General features: G+C 35.3%; 2 protein-coding genes across 2 annotated transcripts; both read left to right on the top strand.

The window, feature by feature from the left end:
• The first annotated feature begins 4,693 nt into the window (after window positions 1–4,693).
• On the top strand, window positions 4,694–10,626 carry LOC127811732 (shaggy-related protein kinase eta). The gene is made up of 12 exons (XM_052351887.1): window positions 4,694–4,901; window positions 5,985–6,077; window positions 6,523–6,582; window positions 6,666–6,938; window positions 7,020–7,094; window positions 7,168–7,224; window positions 8,022–8,162; window positions 8,256–8,306; window positions 8,392–8,487; window positions 8,585–8,668; window positions 8,951–9,052; window positions 10,115–10,626. Exons 1-12 carry the CDS (start codon window positions 4,797–4,799, stop codon window positions 10,208–10,210), a joined length of 1,233 nt encoding a protein of 410 aa, XP_052207847.1. The 5' UTR covers window positions 4,694–4,796; the 3' UTR covers window positions 10,211–10,626.
• A 1,141-nt stretch (window positions 10,627–11,767) lies between these two features.
• On the top strand, window positions 11,768–14,911 carry LOC127811918 (uncharacterized). The gene is made up of 2 exons (XM_052352119.1): window positions 11,768–12,611; window positions 14,391–14,911. The coding sequence occupies exons 1-2, from the start codon at window positions 12,241–12,243 to the stop codon at window positions 14,623–14,625; spliced, it is 606 nt and encodes a 201-aa protein (XP_052208079.1). The 5' UTR covers window positions 11,768–12,240; the 3' UTR covers window positions 14,626–14,911.
• Window positions 14,912–22,452: the final 7,541 nt, after the last annotated feature.

Here is a 22,452-nt window from a genome sequence, read left to right as displayed (position 1 = left end):
TATAATGATTTAAATATTGAAAATAAGATGTGTTTGTTTGAATAATTATGATTACCCTAAAAAGACAGTCAAACTTGGCTCTCCCCTTATTCAAGATTGGCTGTGATATGGAGGAGACAAACGGCACTTGAAAGCGACTTTAGTGTTTTTTTTTATTTTCCCATCAAGGCTCTGTTAGTATGTCTGCCATTTGCTCATTTGTGCTGCAATTCTTCAAAGCTATATAGCAGTACCAATCACTGTCATTGAAGCCAAATAAGTTGAAAATAGAACCTACTAGTAACAGGTCCCATAGTCCATAGTTCCAGCTATATAGCACAAAGACCCTTCTTGCTACAAAATGATGCTTAGTGGGACTTTGCATAAACTTGGAAGCCACACCAATGGAAAATGCAATATCTGGTGGAGCATTGAGTCAAATAAATTAACCCTCCAACCATCTTCAATGTGCAACTTTTCATTCACATTCATGGGTGCAGCTACTCTTTTAACATATGAGCATATTAGCCTTTTGAGAAGATCTTGTGCATGTTTCTTTTGTGAAATAAAAACCCATCTTCTCCTTATTTCATTCAAGGAAATTATGGAATAAACCTCTGACATTTCAAATCTCTCCATCATATGAGGTATAAATTCAACTACAAGAGAGTGAGAAGAACCCATACAGATATATATATATATATATATGTTATATCATTAACATAAAAGTAAACAATGACAAGATCATCTTTTCCTCAGTTGTCCAACTTGCCCCTTGTGTGATCTTAAGGTTGTTTGGTGCAAATTTGAGTCTCATTAACCACTTATTGGAGGGCATTTTTCAGTTGGATTCTTAGGGGAATACATCCACTATGATGTATGGTTAATGCAATGTTCTACTCATCACGTTATGTTGTAAGTTCTATGTAGGCACTACATGCTCTTTGTGACTATTGCGGGGCTCTGTCTGTCACGTGGTGGAGTTTTGCTTAATTTATGCGGACAAAGTGATTTGCATGAGTTTATGGGAATTCAAAATATTTCATGTTATAAAAAATAAATAAATAAAATTATTTTTATCATATCTTTTTAAATAGAGGGCGATGAATCCATATTATTGAAAGTAGCCATCCATTTTACTATAATATACCCGTGAACTAGCTTTAACACATAAAGATATTTTTCTTTCTTATCTTGTAAACCTTCATTTCTTATCTTTTCCCATGAAACCTTCTAGTTGAGCAACATAAACTTCTTCTTTCAAGTCACCATCTAAAAAGATAAATTTAACATCAAATTAGTAAACAAGCCAATATAATTGTGCAACCAAGGCTAACATAATTCTCATAGTTTCAAAACAAGTAATTGGGGAAAAAGTTTCTTCAAAATCTATACCTTATTGCTACAAATACCATAAGTTTCTTCAAAATCTATATCTTATTGCTACAAATGCCATAAGTTTCTTCAAAATCTATACCTTATTGCTACAAATACCATTTTCGATCAATCAAGCTTTGTGTTTTTCGCATACCTCCATTGTATGATACTTTGTCTTGAACACCCCTTTAAGGTTCATTGCATCCTTGCTTTCAAGTAGATTCAAATAGATCCACCATCTCCTATGTTTCATTTTTCCGAATTGCCATAAGTTCATTCTTCGCTGCATTTTGTCATTCTTTTTTTCTCCAACTCATGTCCATGTCGAATTAATAGTATTCTAAGTCGGAACAATAACCATATTAGAAGTGATTCATTTTAGTACCAAGGAAGTTTATGCATCATCAAGAAGGATTAATTTTAATTCTCTAGCTAACTACTCAAGGAAAGTCTTGATAAGAAAGTTATAGACACATTTTTGTACTTCGAATATGAAATACTCCACTTAATTTCCTCTATAGTATTGATCATTTGACGATATTTATCATGCACTTTTAGAATGAGACTCGTGAAATTTATTTTTCATTATTCAGTCATTTATCAAGCATATTTCCATTTCTTGGTAAAATATAGCATATCTTAGACAAATCCTTTGCATAGGCTCACAAGGCCACCCCACCCCAATTTAGAGGGGGTTTTGATGACCATGCAATAAGGTTTTGGCACTTGTTGGACTAATTTTGAGTACTAATACATTATTAAATGAATATCAATTGATGTACAGATATAACAAAAGGGTATCATTTTGGCCTTTTTGAAATGTTTTTTTTTAAAACATAAAAAAAATATTTTCAGATCATTTTCGTAATTCTAAAAATGTTTTGAAGCTATTTTATAATATTAAAAAAATATAAAAAAAATATTTTTTGTTCTACGATCACGTTAGAGACATAAATAATTTCGTCTCTACTGTCCCAACAACTATGTTAAAGACAAAAACAACTTGTATTTATATTTGTTTGAATAGACAACTAAATTTATATTTGTATTTGATTGAATAATTATTTTTTATTAAAAACTATATTTACAAAAATATCTCTATATTTTTTTATTCATGCATTTTTTTACCTTTTTATTTCTTATGTTTTTGAAAAATATTATTTTTTTAATTTTCATTTCGTATTTTATTCATTTTTTAATTTTTTTTCCTGCAATTTAGCACATGTTACTAAAAATATTATAATTAAATATGTAAATAAAATATTCACATATTAAATTGTGTAAATTTGACTATTGCCTAAGGATGCGTTTGGCTGAGTCCGGGTCTTGTGCGATGGGACAGCTTTTCGGTCAGACCCAACCCAACGGCTGCATTCAAAAAGGGCAAGCATTCATTATTCAATGCCAAAAGGCTCCCATGCATTCACTGTAACATACTTTTTCAGTTATTAAATATATATAATAATAATAAAATTAAAATAGCATTCATTTCTATGAGTGTTATTAAATCTGTATATATATATATATATGTACAATATGTAACGGTCTGAATGAAACCAAAGACTAAACCGAATTTATTCAGTTTTGGATCGGATCGAATTTTACGGTTCGATCGGTTTCAATTTTTCGATTTGAACCAAAATTTAAATACCGCTATCCATTATAGATAAAAATTGGCTAAATATACATATTTTTTGAGTTCTTCTATAGGGCTAAACATGTTGACAGATAGCCTTACATAATGAGGGTTAAAAGATTAAAATGCACTTATTCACATTGTATTGAAAAAAGTACAATACAATGTAAGTGATGACATTTTAGTCTTTTAATCCCCATTCTGTAAGATTGTTTATCATTCTGTCTGACTCTCAAGAATTTTTCTTATTTTTTACCATATTTCTTAGTATTCGTATTTAAAAAGTACAGTACAAAAAAAAAATAAAAAATAGTGCAAAAATAAGAAATACAGTTGAAGAAGTCATGGAGGTATTGATACCTCTTAAGTACCTTAGAATTCATCAAAAACATATATTGGGATCAGTTCGGACCGAATCGAAAACTAAATCAAACTTATTCAGCCTTAGATCGAATCGAATCGGATTGGATTCTTCAATTTGATTCGGTTTGATTTTTTAATCTGAACCAAAATTTAAACACAACTATTTATTTTAGATAAAAGTTGGTTAAATATATGAATTTGTTTACCTTACTTATTAGTATTGGTATCTCTTGTTTTTTTTGTTTTAATTATGTTTTTAAACAAATATTACAGTTTTTTTAAATTTTCAATTATGTTTTTTCTCACTATAATAATGTCTGGGGTTATAAATTACTAATGAATTTTTGAAAAATAAAATAATGAAAAATTAACATTGGCTTATATGATTTTTTTTTAGAAAGTCGAAGATTGACTTTAATTTTTTTTTGTTTGGTTAAATTTATTTTCAATTTCACTTAATTAATTTAATTTAACTTAATTAGGGTTTAAGTGACGGGTTAATAATAAAGACATCTGGGTGCAATTTTTACAGTGTTTTTAATTTTCACGTTTCCTATTTTTTACTAAATTTTTGTCAAAATAAAAAATTTAATTTTTGGATAAAAAATTGCTTGGTTAATTTAATTTAATGAGTGTTATGTAATTATTATAATTATAAAATTTCAAGTCTATATTTAACAAAAATTAAACCTGAGAGAACGAAAAATTAAAGATTATATGTTAGGTCATCTTAAGTTTCTCGAATTATTCAAGGTATTTCTTGTTGCGATCTTACAATTATTCAATATAGATTATAGTATTTCATTTACTACTTATAAAAGATAGTGTGCTCGGTTCATTATTACATCATGTGATAGAGTTTTTGTAGGCATAAGTTCTTCTATAAGATTAGATAGGTTGACAGACAGGCTTAGAGAATGAAAACGAAAATATTAAAATGCTCTCGCCCACATTGCATTAGAAAAAAGTGCAATACAATGTGAACGAGAGCATTTTAGTATTTTTTTCTCATTCTGTAAGCCCGTCTATAAGTCGACACTTAAAATTTTTTCTTATAGGCATTACGTGTCCCTGATGATTGTTATCGGGTTTTGTCCGTTGCATGAGAGAGTTTTATTTCACTTATGGGAGAGTGACAATTTAGATGAGTACATGAAAATTAGTCAAAGAAACTATAGGATATCCTATTTTTGTAATTAATAAATTTATTTAAGAAATTAAAAATTTTAATTATTTATTCGTTAAGGTATATGTTTTTTAGAGAGAGAAGTGATTTTTAGAGAGAGAAATATATGTATGTATGTATAGTGTATATATATGGCCATGGAGATTAGAGAGAGAGTAATCTGGAGGAGAGAGAAAAAATATATAATAGAGAGAGAAGGGGGGAGGGGGGGAGAGAGAGAGAGAGAGAGAGAGAAGGGGAGAGCTGCTGTAGCACATGGCTTCGCTGCCGCTGGGACCTCATCACCACCACCATGACCATTCGAAGCTCGGCGTCGCGCCTCCTCCCCCCCGACTCCCGGCGGGGACCGATTCAGACAAGGTAATTCCGGCGCGTAGTCCCTCTCCTTTTATCCGGCTAGCTTCGTCTCGGTCTCGGCCTAGGGCTCACCGTTTGGTGTTTCTGGAAGGTTTGTGAGCCGGTTCTGCTCTAGTTCTTGGTCGATCTAGCTCCAGAGCTTCAATTTTCGCCCGATCTCGTTGTTTTTGTTCTCTGAGCAGAGATCGGAGCAGGCTCGCCGGAAGTAAAAACGGAAGAATTTTCCGGAGATCGGAAGGATTTTGGAGTTTGTTAGCTGTTAATTTGATTTGTGAAGTGTGTCTGGACATGGATTAGGCAGATGGAGGAAATTCGAGAGAGTTATCGAGGAAATGTGTTGCCTACCTTTTGCTTTATTCTTGTTGTGCATTGAACAATTTGAATTGCTTTTCGTCGATGTTTGTTTAATGCTTCTGAGCTCGATACTTTCTGTTTTAGTTTTTGCTGCTGATTTCCTTTAAATTTAACACATATGCTTTTGCCAGTATACTGTGGTTTTAATGCTGTTTTGAACTTCCAATACTGTTTTCTGTTGCCCTTGTTGTCATTTGATCTAACCTTTTTCTTGATAAGTAAAAAAGAAGAATATATGTGATGAATATTTGTTGCCTACACTTCTCGGCCTTTTGGATTTTGTACCTAGAGGATGATTCTTTTCTCAAACCCTGGTGGTTACGGTAACTTTGTGCCTCTTTTGCGCTTAAATATGTTATAGTTTGCTTGATGCTGTTGGTTGGATTTGATTCTCTCCTATATCTGAATCTTCTATTGTTTCAATTGCAAGCTTCTGGCCATGTGAAACTTTGTTCAGGGTAATGCTTACATCAGAATGCTTTTTCTAACCATGTCCTTTTGGATCTTTAGTCACTTGTTTTTTTTAAATATCATGGAGAAAGAAATCTGAACCCTTGCATTATTTGTTGAATTATGTAATTATTTTTATGTGTTAATGCTAATCTAATTAGTATTTATTGTTTCTGTTGTTGTCCTTGTTGTTGGGCAACTCTGTATATGAGATGGTCATTTTTATGATCCAGTTGTTAAAGGTTTGTTTTTGCCAATCCACGAATTTGGTATGCTTTGTAGGAAATGACACCTGCTGTTGTTGAGGGAAATGACCAAGTCAATGGTCACATCATTTCAACGACAATTGGGGGCAAAAATGGTGAACCTAAACAGGTGATGTCTGCGTAACTTTAATGTTCCAATTCTACTGGCCATTGCTGTTGACTAATTAATATGATGCTTATACATATCTATATCAGGCTTAAAACAACTGAGTATCGAGTATTTGACCCTTTTAAATAGATCTGTCTAGGGAAATAATTAAGTTCTAGATTTATAAATATCATAAATATCAAAGCCATTTGATAAATAAATATCAACTATCCATCTGCTATCCTGTTTAGAGGTTGAAATGTACTATGATTTCACCTACTTCCTGAGGAAATTTGTTGTTTTGTTGAGATACATGCTCTCTTTTGTCCTAAGCATTGTCACATTTGCGTAGAAAGAAAGAAAGAAAAATTGATTTGAAGATACATTAATAATTGATCCCCAACCCCCCCCCCCCCCCTCTTTTTTTTTCTGAAAGCTAACTTGTTCATTATAATGCATTTTGCAGACTATTAGTTACATGGCTGAGCGGATAGTGGGTACTGGATCATTTGGAATTGTTTTCCAGGTACCATGGTGTAAATATTTTAATAACTTCTCCTATTCACCATGAATTTCTTATCAGGTGATGATTTAATGTGAATCATACAGGCAAAATGCTTGGAAACCGGAGAGCCTGTGGCCATAAAGAAGGTCCTACAGGATAGGCGGTATAAAAATCGTGAACTTCAATTAATGCGCCTGATGGATCACCCAAATGTGGTCTCTCTGAAGCACTGTTTCTTTTCTACAACAAGTAAAGATGAGCTTTTCTTGAATCTGGTCATGGAATATGTGCCTGAGAGTTTGTACCGTGTTCTTAAGCATTACAGCAATGCAAATCAGAGGATGCCACTCATCTATGTCAAACTTTATACATATCAGGTTTAAGATTCTTCTTATTATTTTATTGTTTTCCCTCTTATTATTCTTTCTGAACCTGATACAAGTAAAAATGTTATTCAGATATTTAGGGGGCTAGCTTATATTCATACAGTTCCTGGAGTTTGTCATAGGGATATCAAGCCTCAAAATCTCCTGGTATGTTTTTCTATACTCCTTTTCTTAGTTGCATTTGATTATTTATCTGAACCTGCGGTTTGTTGATCTTTAGGTTGATCCCCTCAGCCACCAGGTTAAGCTTTGTGACTTTGGAAGCGCAAAAGTTCTGGTATTGTTTGTTGCCTAGTCTATTATGTTCTACATCTGTATTGCCTCGTATATGTTTCTGTTGATTCAACTGACTAGCTCTTGCTTAATTGTATTGTAAAGTCCCTCTATCCTAGTCTCACTATGTGGTTCTATGCACTGTGCAACTGGAACCTGCAAATAATTTTACATATTACACTTTGTATTGTAGTTGTCATCCTGTTATAACAAACAATTTGAGGCATGATACTAAGTTAAGCGGGTGTATGATACTACTTAATGAGTGCAGTACTTGTTCAAGTTTTGAGTCCATTTTTTTTTCAAGAAGAAAATTAATTGATTTGACAATCTCCCCCATTTGAATCTTCTTTGTATGGACTCTGTTCAGATCTTGGGTTCTCATTAGGCCAAGCTACCTTTTCTTGCAATTGTTGATTGTTCTTTTTTGTTTCTAAAAAGTTTCTGTTTGCTTATACTTTTCTTTTAATGCCAAAAAAAAAAAAGAATAGGTGAACTTGCTTTTTTTTTTTCTTTTTCTTTTTTGTAAATAACAACTGTGAACTTTTTTGAACTTGGAAAATCTTCTTACATAACTATTTTTTTTTGTTTCTTCCTCCCACCTATTTCCTGGAAGCTATTGGTGTATGATACTGTTTTTAACATTTTAATTCCCTGTTTTTGTTCTCAGTGTTTACTGCACTTTTGTTTCTTTATTATTTCCTGTGTAGTAGTTGTGCATTTTGATGGAAATACTTTGTCTCTACCTAATTTATTTTATGCAGTTTGTCCCTTATTTGACCAAGCTTTTCTTCCAATCAGGTAAAGGGTGAGGCAAATATATCTTACATTTGCTCTCGTTACTACCGAGCACCAGAACTCATATTTGGTGCAACAGAATATACGACATCCATTGACATTTGGTCAGCTGGTTGTGTACTTGCTGAGCTGCTTCTGGGACAGGTCTGTGACTGACTGAGCTTCTGGATTGCACATCTCTAAATTCTTTGTCAATACATTTTGCTTACTTCATGTTCTTGCAAATTATTTTATCAGCCCTTGTTTCCTGGAGAGAATGCAGTGGACCAGCTTGTAGAGATTATCAAGGTGGATGTCATTGTTTTTGATATTTCTATGGCTCACATTTATACAATAATGTGGACAGTTTACTAATTCTGGGACCCTCTTACAGGTTCTTGGTACTCCCACTAGGGAAGAAGTTAGATGCATGAATCCTAATTATACAGATTTTAGGTTTCCTCAGGTTAAAGCTCACCCGTGGCACAAGGTAAGTAATTTTGATTTTTTTCCCTGAAATTTTGGTTTCTTACTGGTTTTTGAAGCTGCGTAAGTTTGAAAATTGATCATGAAGTAATTTGCTTCAGGTATTTCACAAGCGTATGCCTCCTGAGGCGATTGATCTTGCGTCAAGGCTGCTTCAATACTCCCCAAGTCTCCGTTGCACTGCAGTAAGTTTTATCTCTCCCTTATCTTTGTGGAGTTTTATCAGTTTCTATCTCCAAATAAATTCATTTTGCCACAAAACCAATAAGGATGTCTCAAAAAGTTTCTTCTTGAAGTGTTGTCTGTAATTTTGACTATTGGCTGCATCGAATTATAATTCTTTTACTAAGGTTTTAGCTCTTTGCTCTTGCAAGCTATAATTCCATTACCAATATCATGAGCAGACTGACCTAGCTCCAAAATCCTTAGCTGACTGCATAATGTTTTTTGACCAACTATTGCTGCAGTTGGAAGCATGCGCTCATCCTTTCTTCGATGAGCTTCGGGAGCCTAATATTCGTCTTCCAAATGGTCGCCCTTTGCCCCCTCTTTTCAACTTTAAACAAGAAGTAAGCATCCTTACTTTTTTTTCTTTTTGCATGTTGTGCTTTCAGGAAAGCATTGCTTTTTGGTTTTTTCTTTTCCTTGCAATATTTTCACCTGTTTGAAACTGTTTCTTAGTAAGTTTGCATTTCAAATTCTTGAGGGAACGGTTTGCTTACACAATTAAAACCTCTCGTGATTGGTTCCAACTTGAAATACAGGCTTGGTATGATCAATGTCATTGATTCTAAGAGATTCTCATTGATTATCTTCTTCAATGATGGTGTGACTTGGATAGGCCTCAATGCATCTAGTGATGTTTGGCACAAACATTGAGAAACAAACTAAACGCCTATGTAGATGCAATCAGTAAAGCAAACAGGTTCATTCAGAGCAGATATATGTTATCTACAGAGTATAAAGAAGAGGAAGAGGGAAAAAGGAAAAAAGAACCCTGTAATTTGTTTTTGAGTTTTCACTTGTTGGTTTTTAGTGGAGCCAGAAATGTTATGTCTCTCTTGTTAGATTGATTGAACTTGGGTGTCACTTAATTGATGCACTAATCCTGATGAAACTGAGAATAAATGGAATAATACTTTCCTGCGAACAAAAATTTCCGTTATTTGCCATCATTTTGAGCATGATTCATTTTGCTGGCATATGCACTAAGTTAACGTTTAAAAATCTATATGTATAAATTTCATTAGAATACTGCAAAATGTTTCCAAATTCCTTAGTTGATAGAATTCATTATAAAGTTAAACGATAAGTTCTCTCATTCGTGGTGCAAACTGTAGTTGTTTGAGCCACTTCTTGAAGAGGCTCTGGCAATATGAGAGAATCCTACAATGGCCGATGCTTGCAATATTATTAGTTTATTGTTGCTTTGTCTTTGTAGTGCATTCTATACGAACTGAAAGTCCAATAATCTTCCATATGCAAAAAAATTGCGCCGATCTCATCTGCAGTCATTATATAGTTTAACCTTCTCCCATGGGAGGTTGTTCTCTTCTAGTCATTCCTAAATTAATGGGATGGGATCTAAGAATAAAATTATCTGCCATGAAACCATCAATTTTCTTTTGCAGTTGGTTGGAGCTTCACCCGAGTTGATCAGCAGGCTGATACCCGAGCATGTTCGACAGCAATTTAGTCTCAACTTCCAGCAACCAGCTGGCACGTAAGGTGGGAACAACTTTTTTGTTAGTCAATGGATGTTAAATCAAAAGGAGCTTCTATGGATTCTATCACCTCGGGGGGACCTTGGTCTAATGATCGACAGACATATCCTTGCACGCATGCATGCATATACTGGCTGGCTGCTCAGCTTAACCTGGAGTTTGGCGGACCCCATCTACTTCTACTATGTCATCTTAAGCTAAACCAAACTTATCCCCCCCCCCCCCCCCCGCTTTGTACATTGTTTTGGTGGTAAAGATTCTGGGAAAGGTAGGGAGTACAAAAATGGTAATGCTGTGTGTTAGGTAGCTAGGCAGTTGCTCCCAAGGAACAACAGGAGATGCAGTCCTAAAGAATCTTTGGATTTGCCTTGTTTTCATATATTAGCTTGTTTTGTTTCCTAATTTAAATCTTTCTCCAAGGTTACTGGTGCCCTTTTTTATTTTCTATTCCTTTTGGGTTAACTTGGCAGTCCTCATTACACAAAGCTTCTTAGGACCCAGTTTAAGAGTAACTTACTACCCTTAGTTCTAATGGTGTTGCTTATTATTCCATGGGAGACTCTGCTTGTTATAGGTTTTCTCATGGATCGATATAGCACCATTGCGAGTGTGTGCCTGCGTATCAAAGCAAAGCATATGATAATCACGAGATTGTAAGTTCAAACTTCCTCACGTCTCTTAGACTGGATCGGTCGAGTATACTAGGTATAATTTTTAAGGTACTTCAAAATATTCCTTGTCTATCCATAACCGCAAGGACAGATGCAAAGTGGGGCCCGTGGGGACAATTGCCCCCACCATCTAAAAAGAAAAAAAAAATTCTGGATGAATTTTCAGATTTGTCATTGATTTGTTTCACTATCTTAAAAAAAAAAAAAAAAATTATTATACTTTGCTTAGTTTCAAATATGACATTAAGAAAGCTTCTTTAAGTTTGGTAGTCTTTAACTCTTCATTATTCTCTTTGTCAAAACCATTTTTAATAACGAGTTCTTTGAGAATTTATTAATTTTATGTTTAATCATATTTATTGCACATATATATATATAATAAATAGCACGGTTGGCATCGTATACTTGTATGGAAAATTTATGAGAGCTAGACAGATTGACAGACAGACTTACAGAATAAAAGCAAAAAGGCTAAAATATCCTCGTACATATTACATTACATTTTTTCTAATGTAACGTGGGTGGGGACATTTTAATCTTTTAATTTCTATTTTGTAAGTCTATCTGTTAATTTGTCTGGTCTTGTGAAAGAACTGATACTTGTATTTGTATGCTCCATTTACGTATCCGTATCGGGCAGCTATCTCAAATCCAAATCAAGATCCAAGTGTTCATGGGTCAAGTTGGTTTGAATCTTTTAACAAATTTTGAGCCAAATGAATATAACTTATCTAATTACCTAGCAAGGTTGAACTAATATAAGACTTGGAGTTTAAATTAATTCTAAAATTTGTACAATTTCAATGGTTCAACTTAACTTATGTTTCACCACTTTACATTGACCATTAAAATACTAAAAAAAAACTTCAATAACAATCACATTTGGCCTTTAACACCCTTCTCATGGACTGTGCATGTACCGATGAATGAACCGAACGATCGATCCTCATCTGTCCTAGACTATAAATATATCCTTTTTTTAAAATACTGGGCTCGTCATCCGCTGACGTGGCGTCCACGTGGCAGGTCCTCCCCGCCCCCTAAAACTTAAGAGAAACCGGCCAGGGGAATTCCAATTCGGTGCAATGCCCACCTTGCTTTCAACCAAAGCATTCTGAAATTCTTTGCCAATCCCTTGTTCTTACCACCATAAGCTATTTTAATCCCGTTCCCAACCCAAAGCTGAATTCTTCAAGATCACCTGTCCCAGAAGCAACCCATATATTCAATCAACCACTCAAAAACACTACTTCAATTCCCTCCATTTTTTTTATGATCTAGAGCCAATAATCATTCATCAATGAAGGTTGGTGATTGATTGAAGTGATCGGAAATACAGGAATCTTAAGGTCTTGGGCAAGCATGGAGCATGGAACCACCCAGAAAGAAGAAGAGAACCCTGATCCGCAGATTCATGAGATCAGTGCCGATGATCAAGATGGAGACTCAATAACCCCAAGAACTGGCATTAATCCAGGGCCTGATCGAGATTCTTCAGGAGAAGTGGAAGAGGAGGACTATGTCATCGACGTGAAACCCCGGCGGCCCGGCGGCGAGAGCTCCAGTGAAGAGAAGATTTGCAGGATCTGCCATATGGGTCCGGAGGGTTCATCTTCATCACCATCATCGTCGTCGTCGTCGGAGCTCATGGAGCTTGGCTGCGGCTGCAAAGATGAACTGGGTACCTGCCACAGGCACTGTGCTGAGAAATGGTTTAGGCACAGAGGAAACAGGTGAGCCTCTTCTTTAATTTGGTTCTGAAATTAACTCAGTTACTATGGTAAGTGATCTGGTTTAATGTATTCTTGATAGGGTGTTTATTCGATCCAAATTGGACTAGACTGAGACCAACATGACCCCCCCCCCCCCCCCCCCCCCCCCCCAATTCTTATTGGTCTAGTATATGTACATTTATTTATATCTATTATCTAAAAGTTTAATTCCACTAATAACTCAATTTAACATTCTATTAATGTTTGGTTACTGAACTTTGAAATATTATATGTTAGTCACTGATATTTCAAAACTGTTACAGTCTAGTCACTGAATTTTAAAATATTACCTATTAGTCATTAATATTTCAAAATTGTTACTATTCAGTCACTGAATTTTAAAATATTACTTGTTAGTGATTAATATTTCAAAATTATTTTTCACCCGTCACTCGTTAGTCACTGAACTTTAAATTCACGAGTGACGGATGAGAAATAGTTTTAAAATATTAGTGACTAACAAGTAATATTTTAAAAAGTAATATTTTAAAGTTCAGTGATTAAACAGTAACAGTTTTGAAATATTAGTGACTAATAGGTAATATTTTAAAGTTCAGTGACTAAACAGTAACAATTTTGAAATATCAGTGACTAACAGGTAACACTTTAAAATTCATTGATCAAATCGTAATAGAATGCAAAGTTGAGTTATTATTAGTGTAATTAACCCATTAATTAAATAAAAAATTATTAAAAAAATCTAAATATGAATTAGCATTCAATGATCAATGTAATGCAACATTCTAAATTAAGTTAATTGATGCTAAACTCCCTAAAACAAATTAAACAATCATCAAATTCAACATTAATTAATTTAATATCAACCTTCCCAAAACAAAATAATAGTTTAATAAAACATTGAACACTTTTAAATATTTTCAAAATATAACATTGACATGTAATTAGTCAAATTAGTTTTTACTTTGGACTCGTCTTGGACCAATCCAAACCAAAACTTAAGGCTGGTGTTTTTGGACGAACCGAGGACTGAACCGTTTAGTGACCTATTCAAATTGAAATTTGAAGGTCTCTAATTCTCGACGACCTATTTTGTTGTGGCGAACCAAGAATTGAATTGCTTAGCGACCAATTCAGACTAATATTTGAATATCTCTAATTCTTGACAACCCATTTTATTGAGAATTCGTGTTAACAACACTTATGCAAAATTGCACCAAGAAACAAGAACCAAAAGTCTTTGGCCTTGCTATTTTTGGCAAAATTTAATATTACAAGTAACATATTTTTGTTATTACTATTTATCTTTTTTCTTAATATTTTTTTAACAATAAAAGAGTAACCGTCATTACCTTACTTTACTCCTATTATTCGTCATCCTTTTGTAATTAGTGGTCGGTGGAGAGTGGTCACTATCATGTCTCTAAAAACCTTAGTTTCTAGAGAAATAAAGAAAGAGAGGGAGATAAACATATATAATTGAAGATTGTGATTTGAAATTCAAATTTGACTATAATTGAAATTTTAATTTTGACTATAATTGGGACTTTAACTATAATTGAAGATTTATTTTTGTGACTCATCAAAATTTATTTTCTTTGTGATTCATTTTTGAATTAAAATATAGATTTGTATATATTATTTTGTTATATATATCTATAGAAGAGTGGTAGATTTATAAATAGATATCTAACACTTTGGAATTATTACAACTATATCATTATTATAGTTGTAATATTATCGTAGTGATATTTTGTTTGATATTGGACATTATTGATACAGGGAATGCGAGATTTGTGGAAAGACAGCAAATAACATAGCCGATTTGACTCAAGAAAAGGGAATATTTGCAATGGAGTGGCATGAGATGAGGCTGTTGATGGCTGCTTCTAGAAACTCCGAGAACAGACAACACTCTTCATCGTGTCATTGCACTCAATATTGCTGCAAGTTCCTCTTAGCTTGCTTTCTTCTCGCTCTCGTACTTCCTTGGTTTTTTCGAGTCGATATGATATGACACTGGTAGTATATGTAGGCCGAGCTTGGTGTCTTTCCACTTATTAAAATTTGCAAAATGTGATTCTCAAAAATGTCATTTATGAGAGTCACATGAAAATTTATCGTTGACGTATTTGGTATATACGGAATTGATATATGTTGCTCAACACGGGTCCCACACTCCTACATTCCACCCCCTTACTACTAGCATCACCCCACCTCGTGTAACCCTCCAAGGCCCACATCGGACAACATAATGTTGCCTGACGCGGGCAATATAACAACCCCCTTGTTATATATGGTAAATATGGATTGAAGTTTTGATAAAATAGTATTGATATGTTTGGTATTTTAAAGTTTTTCTTAGAATGTATTAAAAAAATTTACTTGACAATCATATTTTTTTTTTGTCTCGTGAGATTGTTACATATTTACAAAACATGTTTTATATAAACATATATACGAAGCATATTGAGAAACAAATGGAGATTGTGTAGAGAAAGTGGAGAAATTACGGCCTTGTTCTTTTTGTTGTTTTTAATCCATTTTGAGTTTTCAGTTTTTCAAAACATTGAAAACACGTTCTCTTTTCTGTTTTCAAAAATGCATTTTCGAAAACAAATGAAAAATTTGTAAAGAAATCTCAAAATAACATTTTGCTATTTTGAGTGTTTTTAGTAAAAATTAACTAAAAACACCCAAAATATTGAAAACGAAGAAAACACCAGCAACCCCCCCCCCACACCTTCACAAACCCACATCTCTCTCATATTTTCTCTCCATTATGTTCTCCTTTTTTGGCCATTAACAACCATCGCCACTACCAATGCTGTCAATCGTGCCTCCACCGCTACTGTCACTGCCAGCACTATCAATCGAGCCCTCCACCACCATCGCGACTAGTGCCGTTGACCCCGCCCCCACCGCCACAACGACCATCTTTATCGACCGCACCCCCTACAACCACTGCAACCATTGCCATTGATTGCAGCCCCCACCGCGACTGTCACGACCCAAAATCTGATGTCATGACCGGCACTAATCCCTAGGCCCAGCGGCCCCACAATGGACTAGTAAGCTTCTTCTCTAGCTTGATTTGAATAAGACAATACTACTGACAATATATAGAACATGAATAGAATACCAATTCACCTTTTAACATAATATCTCAATATTCCATATACAACAACTGTACAAAATATCTATCACACTGTTGTTATAAATACATGTCTGCTCCCGTACCTCGGGCCCTTGGCACAATTATGTGCCAACAAAAATAAAGACAAAACATCAGACTCTACAACACGTGTATGTCTCCACAGAGCATCCTATAATACATCCGGAATCAAAAAGAGGGTATGATATCATACCAGAAGATCTGCTGGACCAATAATCAAAAGGAGAATTCCCTTAAAATATTTTTAATAAAACGAGGTGAGTCTTGTGGACTCGCGAGTATAAGGTATGTCATGCCTACTAGGAGAGTATACAATAAAATACTAGGATGATCATCATGAGTATAATAAAGTAATAACAGTATAAACAGTGGAAATATGAACCATAAGTTTAAATAATTTGAGGTTTCAAAGGAAAACATAGTGTAGGAAAAATATGTGCCTAAAGACAACCCCCATAAGTTGTTTCCTAACCACCTAAGTCCCCTATACTTTTGTATGAGATGCATGCACTGATTTCTAAGGACACACTAGTAGAAACTGTCCTAACACCTATATACACATGCACACAAGTATATATATTGGCACATACATCATCATCACACAATATCATCATAAAGGCCCACGTGATAGCAGTGCTGAAACATACTATCCGTGTCTCTCATAGCCTTGGCATGCCAAGCCTCACAGTACCATGATCTTTTCCTGTTGTGAGTCATCAGGGAATCTACTAGATAGTCCTCTAATAATAATGCAAATGATACCCTAATTTATGCACAAGTCATAATCATTTATCATTTCATGTGGTGCCTAAAATACACCATATCATTCAACATTTCACATTTTCAAAACAAGAAATCAGTTAGGGTATCTTTCTGTTTATGTCTCTCCTAGTAGGATGAAAATATTTCATGTAATTTAGGAACATTTAAAAGAGAATATTTTCTATGATTCGCATATAGAAATCATTCACAAGTTATGCATAGAACAATTTATATACGTGCATAAAAATATGGTAAACATAACATATCATGTCTACTCGCCTGGAAAACGATAACTCAAGTCCGAGTCTGGGGAGAAGATCGAACAAAATCATGAGAATCTGAGCCTACAATAAATAGAATGGGGTGGTCACATTTAGGTAACAAGAGTAACGATGAAATGGAATTACCAAAAACCCTAACCATTACCTAACACCCTAAATTGATTATTTAATACCTTGTCCCGCGCAATATTCAAATCTGGCGTCATGGAATTCGTCGAGCTAAGCCATCGACTACGTCATCATGCCTCGCCTTGCATGCTACGCGTAAGTGTATAGTGGGAACTACACACCCATTTATAGGCTGCAATAACATAATATATATATATATTTACTCATAAACTAGTTTTCTTTTAATATAGATAATATATTTTTTTTATCTAAATTCCTCTTTTATCAAAAATACATACATATATATATTTATAACTAAATTGATAAATTTTCTTAAAAACTTAATAATTAATTAATAATTTAATAAATGGTTTAAAAGGAATAAATTGCAATATTCTAGCCTCAGAATAAAATGAATCCATCAAAAATCAGGATTCGAAATAAACCTACGTCATTATCATAGGCTAGCCTAGAACGCACTCGGGGTCAGTCTTACTCGGTCTCGAGTCATCTAATAGGGCTTCGTCCTTAAGACTCCGATCAACAAAATGACTCGCCAATCATATCGCCAATTCTAAGAGACCTGAAGAGAATCCAAATTAGACCAACTTCGATATCCTGAGTAAGACCAACCTAACCAAATAATCCTAGGTCCACGGACAAGCGACAAGGGAGAACAAGCCGAGTGGGCTAGCCCAAGGGCTGCCACAACTGGGTCAGTCATGCCCAACACATTGGGCCATCCTAAAACCCAATCGGGCCCCGCCATCCTAGGCCAAAACCTAACCCGACATGCCCAACCCCAAAAACCCTCATTTCCTTTTTCCTTATATTTTATTTATTTTTCTTTTCTTTCCTTTTCTTTTCTTTTCTTTCTTTTTCTTTTTTCCTTCCCATCAAATTGCCGCCGCCGGCCGGCCAAAAACGACCGATCAATATACCGATTCGAAACCCTCGCCACGAATAACAACATATATTAAAATGAAACCCATCGGATGGTCAGATCTTAATAGATCTGAAAATTAATTTTCAGCCGAAAATAGGGGCAAATCTGGCCGTAGCCGTTCGCCGGCTGCCGGCCATTTTTTCGACGATCAGAAACTACCCCGAGGTGCGCAACACTAAGGAGAGCAACATACCCAAAAATGATAAAGATTGGACGGCTAGATCTAGACATGGCCACGGTTCATGAACCGCCGGTTCCGGTTCATGAACCGCCGGTTCCGGTTCAAGAAATCTTTGAACCTGAACCGAACCGCCCAAGGGCGGTTTGGGACGGTTCGGTTCCGGTTCCGGTTCGTGCCGGTTCGGTCAACGGTTTGGACCGGTTCGGTCAACGGTTTGAGCCGGTTCGGTCAACGGTTCCGGTTCCGGTTCAAACCGAATTTTTTTAATTTTTTTTTAAATATTGTTGTATTCAATTTTGGTCCTTGTTCCGTTGTTCGGTTCGGTTTGGTTTCGATTTTTAATTGTTAAATGTAATTGTAAATATAAATATTCTCAACCATATTTTTAATAAAAAAACACTACTAAAAATTGAAGAAATATAAGTAATAATTTCATTAAAAATAATTAAAACAACTAAACAAGTATGTAATATAAGTAATTAATTTTTACAAATGTGAAAAATAAAAAATAAAAAATAGAATTAGACTTAATTTCATTAAAAAATAATTACAACAAAAATGTAATACAAGTAATTAATTTTTACAAATGTGAAAAAAAATAAAATATGGACTTGGATCCTACGCATCTTCATTGGAGTCGGAAGTCGCCGTTGTTGAACCATCATTAACCCATTCGTCAGATGATGATGAATGGATAAGTTCTTCTTGACGTCGCATGTTAGCTCTTTCCCAATCATCGAGGCAAACTTGAGCTTCCAATGATTCTGGAGCCAATCTTGATCTTCTTTCGTCCAAAATGTTGCCTCCACTACTGAATGTTTGTTCAACGGCTACAGTTGAAGCTGGAACTGCAAGAAGTTGACTTGCAATAATTGCAAGAGTTGGAAATGTCTCCTTGTGCCTTTTCCACCACTCCAAAATTTCAAAATTTAAACCTGTATCATCACCAAACTCAAAAACTGTGGTTAGATAAGTTTCGAGCTCCGAATGTGAGCTCGATCTAGGTTTTTTCCTCCTTTGATCTAAAAATTTATGACCCCATTTCATTGGTTGGGAGGAAGAGGAATGCGGAGCCATGGATGGAAATGATTCTTCACTACTAGGAGCAATAACATATGCTTCATATAATTGATTGCATAAAGTTCTAACCTTAGAAATTATAATATTCACATCAATTTCTTCATTATTTTCTAATCCTAACAACGAATAATAGTTAGACAAACACTCAATTAAACCATCAAATTTACACCTAGGATCAAATACCATAGTAACAAGAAAAATTTCAGGAATAAATTGATAATAACGTAACCATTTTTCTCTCATTTCTAAAACAGCATGACAAATTTCTTCAACATTAATTCCTTCCATTAATACACCGGCCACATTCATTGCTTCTATTAAAAATTGATGTGAAGTTGGTTTATAAACACTACTAAGTGTATGAGTAGCATCATTAAAAATTCGTAAAATATTCAAAATTGAACTACAAACATTCCACATAGTTGGAAAAATAGGATATTGTGGAATATAATTTGCTGCAAAAGAACACAATAAATCTTTATATTCAAAAGATTGATTAAGTAATTTAAAAGTTGAGTTCCAACGAGTAGGGACATCTTTTGAAAAACGTTTTGGGGTTTGACCATTGGAGGTGCAAAAATGTGCCCATGCTTTTGCAGTTCGAGGGTGTACCCAAATATAAGAAATAACATTTCTAATTGGATCTAAATAAGAATTAAGTGACTTAATACCATCTTGAACACATAAATTTAAAACATGACATGCACATCTAACATGAAAAAATCTTCCACCAAAATTTGGTTGGCAAATTCTTTTCAATTCATTAATAGAAGCAGTATTAGCCGATGCATTATCAAAAGAAATTGAAAAAATTCTATTAACTAATCTATATTCTTGTAAAATTTGTTGAATTATTCTACAAATATTTTCAGCATTATGACTTTCATCAAAACATCGATACGCAAGAATTCTTTTTTGTAAAACATAATTTTCATCAACCCAATGACAAGTAATACCCATATATGAATGAGTTTGCCAATGATCACTCCAAATATCACTACAAATAGAAACATTAATATTATTGTTTTGAAAATATGTTATCAATTCAATTTTTGAGTTTTTAAACAATTTTAACAAATTCCTTTTCAAAGTATTTCTAGGAATTGATTTAAAACTAGGATTAACAAAGTTTTGACAAAATCGAGTAAAACCTAATTTTTCACCAAAACTAAAAGATAAATGATCAATTGCTACCATTTCAGCTAAACCAGACCTACAATTAGCTTCATTATAATGAAATAATTGAGGAGAGTTTGAAGAGGTAGCAAACCCGGATATTTGTGTTTGATCGCGGCTCAATCCAACCTTGAGCGGGTGCTTTGTTTGCAAATGTCGGGCGAAAGTACCATATCCACCTCCTTGCTTGAATTTGTATACTTGATTACAATAATTACAAGATACATCAAATTTACCATCTCCTTTTGGTGTTTTCTTGAAATGAATATTAAAAATATCAGAAGTAGAAATTTTTCCACCTCCCTTTTGTTGAGTTTCACTCTCTTGTGTTTGAAAATTTTGAGCTTCAAACTCAACATTTTCAACATTTCTACCTTCACTTGCCATTTTTTTGAAAAAAGTATGATAATAAAAAAATATAATAATGATAAAATAATATAGTAACAAGTAATAAATAATTAATAATATAATTGAATAAATTGATAAATAACAAAATGAGAAGATTGAAGAAATTGAAATTAAAATATTAAATGAGAGACAAAATTGAGAGAATAATAATAGCTTGAGACTTGAGAGAGAGAGAGAGAGATAGAGAGAAAGTGTGAAAAATGAGTGGGGGAGGGAGGGGTATATATAGATAGGAATTATAAAATTTAAAAAAAAAAAAAAAAGTTTGAGGGGGGGGGTCCAACGGTCCAATCCAATTTGGACCGTTGGGGGGGGGGGCTGTCCAACGGTCCAATTTGGACCGTTGGGGGGGGGGGTGCGCCGCGCACGGGGGGGAGGGGGGGGGGGGCCGCGCACGGGGGGAGGGGGGGGGCTGTCCAACGGTCCAATTTGGACCGTTGGGGGGGGGGGGTGCGCCGCGCACGGGGGGGAGGGGGGGGCCGCGCACGGGGGGGAGGGGGGGGCTGTCCAACGGTCCAATTTGGACCGTTGGGGGGGGGGGGTGCGCCGCGCACGGGGGGGAGGGGGGGGCCGCGCACGGGGGGAGGGGGGGGTGCACCGTGCGCGGCCGCACGCGCACGGGGGGTGGGGGGGGCCGGTTCCGCGGAACCGGAACCGGCGGTTCCGGTTCAGCGGAACCGGCGGTTCCGGTTCCGCGGAACCGGCGGTTCCGGTTCTCCGGAACCTTGAACCGGAACCGGACCGAATTTCGCCGGTTCGGTCCGGTTCCGATTCCGGTTCCGGTTCGGCCGGTTCCGGGTCCGGTTCCGGCCGGTCCGGTTCCGGTTCGAACCGCCGGTCCGGTTCAATTTTGGCCATGTCTAGCTAGATCTTCGTAGATCTAGAGTCAATGTCTCGGCTAAAATGGGACAAAATACTGCCAACGTCGCCGGCCACCGTGGCCGGTGATTTCTGGCGATCCAAGACCGCCACCCAACTCCCTCAAGCAAACCGACCATCATATCCAAAAATCACAGAAATCCAACGGTTGGATCTTCGTAGATCTAACCTCAAACATTCGGCCAACAAACCCCATCGCGCCTCAACCCACATTCTACGAAAATAACAAGAAAAACAGAAAAGATGAAGACAAAACACTTACCTCATTGTAGATCAGGGGCACTTTAACGGTGAAAACGAAGTCGGATCGTCGATCGAACGGTTCGATCGTTTGAAATAGAAGGAAATCCGAGAAGAAGCAAGAGAAAATAAAAAAGAGAGAGATTTTTCTGATTTGGGGGGGGCTGCCGAGCGCCTCCCCCTTTTCTTTTTATATTTTCCATTTTTTATTTAATTATTATATATATAATTTAATTAAATTAATTAATTTAGTTTTTTTTTTTTTGGATCTTTATAGCGACCATCGCCGTCGACTACTCCCCGGCTGATTGCTGGTTTTGTCTATGCTCTCATCTCTTCTTTTGCTAGATCTAAGGAGATTTGGCCATTGAATTTGTTGGTTTTGGGGTATGTTGGTTAATGGGCCTTTGGGGGTTAGGTGGTTGCCTCTAATCGGCAGTGGTTGCCGGCGACAGAGCCAGTGTCGGAGAAGATGCAAGGCGCCAGAGAAGAAGAAAAGAGATAAAAAGAAAAGGAAGAAAAGAGTTAATTTTAATAGTATAATTTCATTAAAAATAGTTAATTTTATTATTTAATAATTAAATTTATTAAATAAAATATCATAATAA

Source organism: Diospyros lotus, chromosome 10 (assembly GCF_014633365.1).
Source record: "Diospyros lotus cultivar Yz01 chromosome 10, ASM1463336v1, whole genome shotgun sequence".
Taxonomy (NCBI): Eukaryota; Viridiplantae; Streptophyta; class Magnoliopsida; order Ericales; family Ebenaceae; genus Diospyros; species Diospyros lotus.
Note: the sequence above shows the minus strand (reverse complement) of the source record. Positions and strands in the feature narration are given on the sequence as shown.